Genomic DNA, 10,493 nt, shown 5'->3' with positions numbered 1-10,493 from the left:
GACACGCCAATACACATCCGGAGAGGAACGCACACTGACAGGCACACACACGCAAACATATGAAAAGGCATGACAGTTAGACGCACGCACAGAGACGCACACAGACACACGCGCCGATAAAACACGCGTGGCCCACAAAGAAGAGAGATCACTGGGCCTCTTCGCTTATCATCCTGTGGCTTTGCACACACACACTACTATGTGAATTCATCTTGGAAGGGCAGGTCTAGCCCTGGTGTTGTATCTTATCTTGCCAGGGATCCGGGCTGCAGAGATTTATATATGTCGGTACAGTGTGTTCACGTGGATATGATCTCTGTCAGCCAACCTCCTGTCCATACCTCTGGATGTGTCTGGAAGCAGCTGAGCCAGCTGTCTGATCTAGGAACATGAACACCCTGGCTTTACACCCATCCGGGGTCAAGCTTTGGGACGGACGCATGCGTTGTGGATTTGTGCGGGGGGGCGTGGGTGGTGCGCGTGCGTCGTGACGTGTGTGTTTGTGTGTGTGTGGGGAATGTTTGTGTTTGTGTGTGTGTGTGGGGAATGTTTGTGTTTGTGTGTGTGTGGGGGGGGAAAGTGTTTGGGTGTGTGTTTTGTGTGGTGTGCGGGGATGATTCACCCGCGGTCCTCCAAAGCCGTCAACAACTCGCCCCCACACCCAAACATCTGAGAACACACACACACTCACAGGAACGACACCGCGGTTTGATTGCTAATCATCTTCAAGCCTGTGGCTCGCCTGTCCTGGTTCTCACCCCGTACCGACTCAGACAAATTGAATCAATTAAACACGCTTTTTGCCGACTGCTGCTGTTGTTGCTTCCAGGAGATTAGGCTTTGAAGTCCAAACCAAATAAATAAATAAAACCTCAGATTGAAATGGAAAAAGTCAATTAAGCAGTCCCGTCTGACCGTCTGACCGCGATCTGTGGCGCGTGCGTATCCAGCAGGGGCTGCCGCCTGATCTACCTTTAATGTGATCACCAAATATGAAATCTCCATACAGGTGGGGTGACAGTGGCCTGCCCAGGGAAAATTAGTTTTGCATTAATGCCTGAGTGTTGCAGAGAGGGTGGGGAGTGTGGAGTGTGTGGCCATCGGTGTCGCACATCGTATCTCACCAGAAACTGTGATCCTACCGTTTTTTTATTATAATATACAATTTGCATATCTGGTCTGCATATCATAGCGTACGATAGGAGCAGCCGCAATGAATCGATTCCTCCTTGACTTTGTCATCGAGGAAGGTGGGAGGCCAGTGGAAAGAAAGGATAAGAATGGAAGGAGAGGGAAAGGTAGGAAAGGCTGCAGGGGGAGAGTACTCCTGTGTCGATTCTACCAGGTAATGGACCTTTTAGCATGGAAATCAGAGGGTGGGAATAAGGACTGCCATTAAACTGCTTCAGAGTGGATCCTGGGGGAAGCCAAGGCTTAATCAGTAATATTTCACGTCGAAAACATCACCCTTTTATATATACTGCTTCCACATTGATCCAGCATCGCACGAGTGCTGCCTAATTGGACAGAGAGGCTGAGAGTGCCGCAGGAGGAGGAGGATGAAGAGGGGAAGAAAGGGAGGGGGGAGGAGAGGGACCAAGAAGGAGGATGAGTAGGAGGATGAGTAGGAGGGGGAGGGGGGTGGACGGGGGGGAGGAAGAGCTTGAGCAAGAAGAATGAGGGGAAAGAGAAGGAGGAGGTGGAGGATGATTCGGTGTTAATTGTCTCAGGGATTGCTTTGGGCCACAGCCTACTGTGGACAGTGTGGAGTTACAGTACATGTGATCTGTTACACACCATACACCCCTCTCCCCCCCCCCCCCCCCCCCCCAACCCCTCAGGGAGACTCCGAGGAGCCTAGTTACCGGCTGCACGACTGCTGTGGCTCACACTGATCAAATACTACTTATGTTTCACAGGATGTTGGCCACCATTTTGTATTCTTCAGGGACCTCAAATGATTTTGTACCAATGAGACAATACTTTCAGTTTCTAATTAAATCTAATCCTTCCTTAATACTGTCTGTAATGCCATTAGTGTGTTTACAAATCCTGGTACAATACGCAAATTAATTAATGCTAAAGGTCTTCTTTTCTGATGAATGAACGCATTAACTTACAGGGTGTAACTTACATCATATCCAAACTTGTGTTTTGAAAAAAAATACAGCAGTTTTTTGCAGTCTGTTTAACAGTCTAGCAGCATATTATTCATCCCCACACCACTGCGTATTATCATTTTATCCATATATCGTCTGTATTTAATTTGATATATGGATTTTCAAATGTCTGCCTCAAAATTGAATTCACAGAATTATATCTTGCGTTGCGTCCTCTAAATTGACTCTTTGGAGCAATAACTCCTGTTTTATTGCAGAAAACTATTAAATGTGCAGGCTTGTTAGTTTTGCATGTTAAGCTTTGAGGGAATACTGCAATTCGAGCCAGGTTTTAAAGTATTCAAGTTGGAATAGTCTCAAGTGCCAATGTCCCTCATGAACCCCAAACCTTTTGCAAATGTTCACCTTCTAATCTGTGTAGTTAAGTACATTCAAACCCCCCAAAGGGAATTCCTGTATTCCACTGAAACGCACTGTAACTTCCAGAGGTGCAGCGGAGATTCCCATCACCCAGATCTGCTAATAAGCACAGTTCTCCGAGCAGATTGGCTCCACCATCTGACTCTGCGCACGGCTGGAACCAACACGTGCTCGCCGTCCAACGTTCTGAACCGGAACTTTCCCACCTCCGACTGACCAAGCGTTCGTTCCTCAAAGCACCTCGCCGTGCTCATCCTTGCGTCTTCTCGTGGTCTCCTCCAGGGTTCCTGAGCACAGGGGACCAGGCCGCCAAGGGGAACTACGGCCTCCTGGACCAGATCCAGGCCCTGAGGTGGACCAGCGAGAACATCGCCTACTTCGGAGGAGACCCCCTGCGGATCACCGTGTTCGGGTCCGGGGCCGGGGCTTCCTGCGTCAACCTGCTCACCCTGTCCCACTACTCTGAGGGAAACCGCTGGAGCAACTCTACCAAAGGTAGGAGGAGAAACGGTGCCAGCTTGGGTTGCAGTGCATTCTGGGGTTTGTAGTCTAGGGCTTGTTTCGAAAGTCATCCACTTTTTCCTTTCAGTTTCTCTTTCGTTTGGCTTCCTCCCTCCATCCCTCCCTCCCTCATTCATCCTCGTTCTCTCTCACCCCGGCTTTATCTGCTGATCTCCCTGCTTAGACATTTTTGTGAGTCATGGCCATCTGTCCTCTCATCCATATCTTCATATTCCTTTTCACACTCTCTCTCTTTTAATCCGTTTGATTTTATTCTCTCTCATTTAATGGAGCGGAGAAACATTGAAAGTCTGACATTTGAATTCCTTCCTTAGCTGTGTAGTATTGTCTAGTGCTCTGCTGGATGGAATCAGCTAAGCACTTGCTCAGACTAACAATGTCATAATATCTGAACTTGCCCTCCTTCTCAGCTCTATAACAGATCCTCTTTAGGTCTGGAAAAGTGTATTTTGCACATCTTAATCTATTTCTCTCCGCCTCCCTCTCTCTTTCACTCTCCCTCTTCCTCTTTATTTCTATCTCTCTCTCTCTCTCTCCCTCTCTCTGTCCTCTCTCTCTATCTGTCTAGGTCTGTTTCAGAGGGCCATCGCCCAAAGTGGCACGGCCCTCTCCAGCTGGGCCGTGAGTTTCCAGCCCGCCAAGTACGCCCGCATGCTGGCCAGGAAGGTGGGCTGCAACCTGCAGGACACGCTGGACCTGGTGGAGTGCCTTCAGAAGAAGCACTACAAGGAGCTGGTGGAGCAGGACATCCAGCCGGCGCGCTACCACATCGCCTTCGGCCCCGTCATCGACGGCGACGTCATCCCCGACGACCCGCAGATCCTGATGGAGCAGGGCGAGTTCCTCAACTACGACATCATGCTGGGCGTCAACCAGGGAGAGGGCCTGAAGTTCGTGGAGCTCATCGTGGACAACGAGAACGGCGTGCAGGCCAACGACTTTGACTACGCCGTGTCCAGCTTCGTGGACGATCTGTACGGCTACCCGGAAGGGAAGGACATCCTCCGGGAGACCATCAAGTTCATGTACACCGACTGGGCCGACCGGCACAACCCGGAGACGAGGAGGAAGACCCTGCTGGCGCTGTTCACCGATCACCAGTGGGTGGCGCCGGCCGTGGCCACCGCCGACCTCCACTCCAGCTTCGGCTCGCCGACGTACTTCTACGCCTTCTACCACCACTGTCAGACGGAGCAGGTGCCGGCGTGGGCCGACGCGGCGCACGGCGACGAGATCCCCTACGTGTTCGGCCTGCCCATGATCGGACCCACCGAGCTGTTCCCCTGCAACTTCTCCAAGAACGACGTGATGCTCAGCGCCGTGGTGATGACCTACTGGACCAACTTCGCCAAGACCGGGTAAGGCTCGCAGAGGGATGGGACGGAGTGCGTCATTATACAGGACGATTTCACAGGAGGGAAAATCGGGGGACGGAATTGGAAAATGCTCTGTTTTTCCCGTTTTCTGTTTTGTCTGGATTGTGCTGCAAAGAAAAACACAATCCATCATGTGCAAAAGTGGCATGTTTACATTTGTCTCCGAAAGTAAACAATGCAGATTTCTCGCCTTCCGTGGGCCAATGAGGCTTCCCAGGCGAGAACCGTTCAATCTGTATTCCATTCAAGTTTCCACCAGGGAAAGTCAAACACATAATTAGTGAGGTGGCCTGGAGAGTGACATTATCAATTGTACAGAATTAAAATCCCTTTTTTTTTTTCCCACACTGCCTTTAAGCATGTATTCATGGAGGTAATTGTTTTTTGGAACATAATGAAGAACAATGTCCCTTTCTGTCAGCAGTTAGACAGCCTCAGAAGAACTGAAGCACACTTATGATCTACAAAAAGAACATGAAAGTGCCATAGAACCCAGAGTACCTGTGGGATGAATGTCACCCTTCTGAATGGTCGAGACGCTTTACGATATGGTCCCGCTAGTTTGAAATACCATTCTGACATTCTGGCTTCTTTGCTCAAGGGGGTGCCTTGCATGTATTATAAGACCATGTAAAATACAGTGGACTATACACTTTGAGTTTAATGCATAGCTTTATAAAGTCGTCGTTTCAGATGCGTTGTGTAAAGTAAAGCGTTTTTAATTTGTGATCTCAGAACCAACATAACGTTTATAGGTTTGAAATTTGCAGATGTCCTTCAATTGTTTATGAATTGTAAACCATCCCAACTGAATTGCAGATTAGAAATGCAGTGTCGCCTCACAAGTAGATCCTCACGCTTTTCATCTTGTCCTCCTCCTCCTCTACGCAGCGACCCCAACCAGCCAGTGCCTCAGGACACCAAGTTCATCCACACCAAGCCCAACCGCTTCGAGGAGGTGGCCTGGACACGCTACAACCAGAAGGACCAGCTCTACCTCCACATCGGGCTGAAGCCTCGCGTGAAAGAGCACTACCGCGCCAACAAGGTCAACCTGTGGCTGGAACTGGTGCCTCACCTCCACAGCCTCAACGAGGTCACCCAGCTCATCCCCACCACCACCAAGGTGCCCCAGCCCGAGTCGCCTCCCAAGCCCCCCAAGAAGGCTCCGGTCACCAAGCGGCCCAACCCCACGTTCTTCCCCACGGAGACCCACGACAGCCACAACCAGCCCGTGCTGCTCGACCAGAGGGACTACTCGACGGAGCTGAGCGTCACCATCGCCGTGGGCGCCTCCCTCCTCTTCCTCAACATCCTGGCCTTCGCCGCCCTCTACTACAAGAAGGACAAGCGGCGGCACGACGTCCACCGGCGCTGCAGCCCCCAGCGGAGCACGGCCAACGACCTGGCGCACACCCAGGAGGAGGAGATCATGTCCCTGCAGATGAAGCACACGGACCTGGAGCGCGACTGCCACGGGGACGCCATGCACCCCCACGAGGTGGTTCTGAGAACTGCCTGCCCGCCCGACTACACGTTGGCCATGCGGCGCTCGCCGGACGACATCCCCCTCATGACCCCCAACACCATCACCATGATCCCGAGCACCATGCAGGGCCTGCAGTCCCTGCACAACTTCAACAGCTACCCGGGCACTGGGCAGAACAACACGCTCCCACACCCGCATTCACACTCCACCACCAGGGTATAACCTCCACACGAGGGGAAGGATGGAAGCTGACACACACACACACCCACTCACCTATACACACACACACTCGCGTGTGCCGTGCCGCGTACAGTAAGAGAACTGACTACCAGAGCTGATTACCCAGCAAGAAACCCAACACAGGTGGAATACAGGAATTCTGCTTTTGCCCTGTGAATACAGTACCTAAGGGAGTACTAACAGGATTTTTTTGCCGGGCCGACGATTTTGTTTTGTAGAAAAGAGGATACAAGAAAAAAATCAAAAATAAACATTGCAAAAAAAACATTTCAAACGAAATCAAGAAAAAAAAAAATGAAAATAAAAACAGACAAAGGATATTTTAGTTCTGGTATTGCTACAAAACAAGGTCAGCGTTTTTCGTTTCCAGGGACAAACATCAACTTTGGATCTTTGGAAAAAGATTGTTTTCATGGTGTTATCTGAAAAGGACCTCAGACAAGCTTTCGAGGAAGGGGCCGCTTTGTAAATGAAAGAAAACATATTGCTTTTCTGTGGCGTCAAACGATAAATGACTCTTTCCGGAGCTAAGACGAGATGTTGACCAACCAATTTAAGGCATGTGTCTCAGCCAATGAAGGCAATGTAAAATATGACAAAAACAATAGCGGTTGAAGGAGGAGCGAACTCTGTAACAGAATATGCACAATGGAGAAGACATTTTCGAAAATGTCTTAGATTCTTTTCATCCTTTTATTTTTTCGGGGGGAACTATTTTATTGTAAAGAACCTATTTACATATCTAGATATGTACATCAAGCACCAATGCTGTTTAAAGCCTCTTAAGAAAGGGGGCGTCGAGACTGCAAATTTGCCAGGATAAAAACGGACGTGGAGTTACAGCTTCATCACACAAGTGCTGTCTATACCGAGAGCTGGACGACAACAAAAAGGACACTGGAATATTTTTTGCACGACGCGCATGACAATTTATCTGCTTGATGGCTGCTCCGCTGATAAAGTCATAATTAAGAATAATTTTCATCCCCATTGGATTAGTTTTCGAAAGAACACTACTCCTGATTGGACGACGGAACCCACGGGATTCTGGGAAATGTAGTGTTGTGGGTATGCGGGTCTGGGGTCATATCATGGGACAGTGTGGGGCAGAGGGAGGGTGGGGACATGGTAAAATAACTACAGTGCATACACAATATAGCTTGAGTGAACCTGGATATAAGGACTAGTTTTGTACTATGTGTGTTGGTACTACTTTTTGATAGTGGTGAATCACTCACTGTTTTGGAGAGCCCTACCAAGGGGAACCTTCATTGTAATTTCAGTTTGGATCAATGTTCTTTGCTATTATACATATTAGTTTTTCTCTTCATTCCTCTCCTTCTTGCTACTAGTCAAAACCCACCTTACCATAGAGAAGTAATTACCTGCATTGTGGTTCCATTTATCTTTCTTTTGTTTAACTTGTAGCTGGGGGGGGGGGGGTGGTTATCTGTATGAACAATCTCTCAAACATGAAAACAGCCCATAGATATAAAGCCAGGGAAGGCATATGTGGAGGGGAGGGGGGGGGAGGTAGGAAAAGGGAGATGGAAGATCCTCTCGACTGCATAGGTTGCCCCCCCGTCCCCCCCCCCCCCGCCCGCTCTTATTATCCTTTGGTAGAGTTTGTTCTGTGGCACTGTTTAAAGATTCATGCGTATAAATGTGTAATTGAAGAGAGGGGGTGCTGGCCTGACAGGCTGGATTAGCTGAACCTCTCATCCCGCGCCTAACAGCAGGTGGAGGACATGAGGGAGTGGAGAGCGAAAGAGAGAGAGAGAGCGAAAAAGAGTGTGGGGAGAGACGTGGAGAGAGATAACAGAGATTTAAAGAAAGGAAGCAGGAGTGAGGAGAGAGTTGGAGAGAGAAAACGAGAGCGAGCGATAGATAGGTGGAGACAGCGAGAAAGATGGCGAGTGAGAACGAAAGCGAAAGAGAGGCAGCGAGAGAGGTAAACATCCCAGAAGTCCCAGCATGCACCTGTCATCGGAGGCCTCATCACCGCAGACAGGCAGATCCGTCTTAGGCTTTCACCGCAGCACCGCAACACCGCTCACAGCCGGCCTCGTCTCGCACCCAGTAATTACCTCGGCCCTCACTTTTCCTTATGTCTCATTTCGGGCCTCAGACCGTGGACTTTCTCACCTCTTTCTTTGTCTTGGGACTCCCGGTTTACTTGGCTCCGTAGCATGGTTCACCCGCAGAGCCCTTCACCCGCCTCTCGTGTCACACTGTCGGACTACACACCTGTTAGCGTGTGAATGTGGCGGGCCCGGCGAACCTTCGCAGGCCTAACGACACCACCCGTCTGCCCCGAGACACAAACACACAGACACAAACCTCTCCGCCACACACACGCACTCGCCCTAGAGCAGCTTCACTACCACAGCTAACGGCGACAGCCGGAGCAGCTATGACCCGTTGGTGAAAACGCAAACCGCAGTCAGCTAGCGTGAAGGCTTTCGAGTCACTGGCGGGGGGGGGGGGGGGGGGGGGGGGGGGGGGTGCTTTGTGCGACAGGCCGAGAGAGGCACGCGTGGTCGGCTAGTCCGCGTTCGCCAGGAGCGGGGAGGAGCCGCGGCGACCCTGTTCCTTCATCGTGTGACTTCATCGTGAACGCCTTAAAATCCCACGCTGCTTCTCATCCCTCGTCTCCTGTTCTGCCCTTTGAACAGCAGGGTCGCAGGTGCTGTGGGGGGGAGAGGGGGGGAGGGGCGAGCCAAACCTGTTAGACGCACGGGGAGCATAAGACAGGAAGTTGTTGGACTTGACAAGTCGACAAAGTCGTCCCGGGAGAGGGACTGCTCCAGGTGTGTGAAACTAGAACAAACCAACACTTTACAGCCAACACATTCTAATCCCCCCGTCCCCTGCCAACACACACACACACACACACACACACGCTCCTTTTACCTGGAGTGTGAATGTGCATAGGGGTAGCTCAGAATTACTCCCTCTCTTTTACCTCTCTATCTCTTTCTTTCTCTCTCCCCATCGCCCTCCAGCCCCCCACACCCCCCTCGCCGCCCTCCGCCCTGGAGCTCCCCAGCCGTGGTTTTAAATCTTAAAAGGGGGCGGCGGTATCTTTCCCCAGTGTTAACCAACCAGGTCATGTGACTTAAGCCTGTTCTGTGTTAAGAGGAGGGACAAGCATTGTGAATGAATGTAATGCAATGAGTGCCATTTTCTAAAACCACAACATAAACAAACAGCTACTGTACAAGATCTAGATGGATCTAACAAGGTATTCTCGGATCTGTTAAAAGGTGTATGCTCTTTCAGTGTTTCTGTGAAAGGGGCGCTATGTGAGTTGGTTTAGCATTTGTAATGTAGATTATTTGTCACTTGTCTTTCTTTCTGGTTAAATAGTAATTACTCTTCTGGAGCACAATAAATGATTTTAAATAAGCTGAACAACAAGGCTTATTGACAACTCTTTATTTATCCTGTTAATGTTTGTTCACAATACTGGTTTATTTCAGAGCAGCCAAAGGCTAAGGTGTGAATCAAACCCTGGTCCTCCTTCATGAAAGATATGACTTGCTGTACCAAATGGAAGGAAACAAAAAAAATGAAATACCCAAGGACCCAATTCAACACTGAACTGACTTCAATACACATCACCCCACCAGACTTAAGATTCCACAGAAATATAAATATCAACTGTTGTTCATGTACAGCATTTGGGGTCAAATTATTAATTGCTGCAAAAAGTACAATTTCCACACTTTTTTTAATTGAGTGGATTACGTGTACTGTGTAAGTCCATTCACAATGTGAAATAAATGTGCTGAAAAGATATGAGAAACACATAAAGGGTGCAAATGAGGACAGTGAAAACGTGGCGATGTTTGATTTCTTAAACTGCATTATCTTATTTATGCGAAGACGTGGGCTACATCTGGTCTTTGTACTATTTAGAGCCTTCAAAGGCCTTCCCAACCCCTTTAATGGAGGTTAGGATGTTACTGTATGTTTCCTCTGATCATTTTAATAGAAGTAGGTTTCCAAGAATTTGGCATTTACTTTCATGCTAATTGGAAATCAATCAAGTTTTGTGGACAACGGAAACGGTGACATTTCTACTTCTTGGCAGCGATTAGAAACCAATTATAGCCGTGCCTGACTGGCATTTGGGAACACCGTGTGCATGTGTGTGTCTGAGAGACAGAGTTTAGTGTGTGTGTGTGTGCGCGCGGGCCCGCGCGGTAGGGTTGTGAGGAGAATAAATACAGATCTGTTTACACTGCCTGTCTCTGACCAAGGGCGCTGATGCAGCTGCTGTGACTGCGGCGCCAGAGAGACGTCCCAGTCCTGGAACGACGA

The 10,493-nt window shown here is 49.4% G+C and overlaps 1 protein-coding gene across 4 annotated transcripts in view; it reads left to right on the top strand.

Moving 5' to 3' along the window:
- nlgn1 (neuroligin 1) overlaps positions 1-6,149 on the top strand; it is a 111,969-nt gene extending 105,820 nt beyond the window's left edge. For all 4 annotated transcript variants that reach the window (XM_067229589.1, XM_067229590.1, XM_067229591.1 and 1 more), the window contains 3 exons: positions 2,823-3,014; positions 3,631-4,420; positions 5,330-6,149. In XM_067229589.1, the coding sequence (XP_067085690.1) occupies positions 2,823-3,014; positions 3,631-4,420; positions 5,330-6,149 (1,802 nt within the window). The remainder of the gene's footprint in view (positions 1-2,822; positions 3,015-3,630; positions 4,421-5,329) is intronic.
- The last annotated feature ends 4,344 nt before the right edge of the window (positions 6,150-10,493 follow it).

Source organism: Osmerus mordax, chromosome 26, assembly GCF_038355195.1.
Source record: "Osmerus mordax isolate fOsmMor3 chromosome 26, fOsmMor3.pri, whole genome shotgun sequence".
Taxonomy (NCBI): domain Eukaryota; kingdom Metazoa; phylum Chordata; class Actinopteri; order Osmeriformes; family Osmeridae; genus Osmerus; species Osmerus mordax.
Note: the sequence above shows the minus strand (reverse complement) of the source record. Positions and strands in the feature narration are given on the sequence as shown.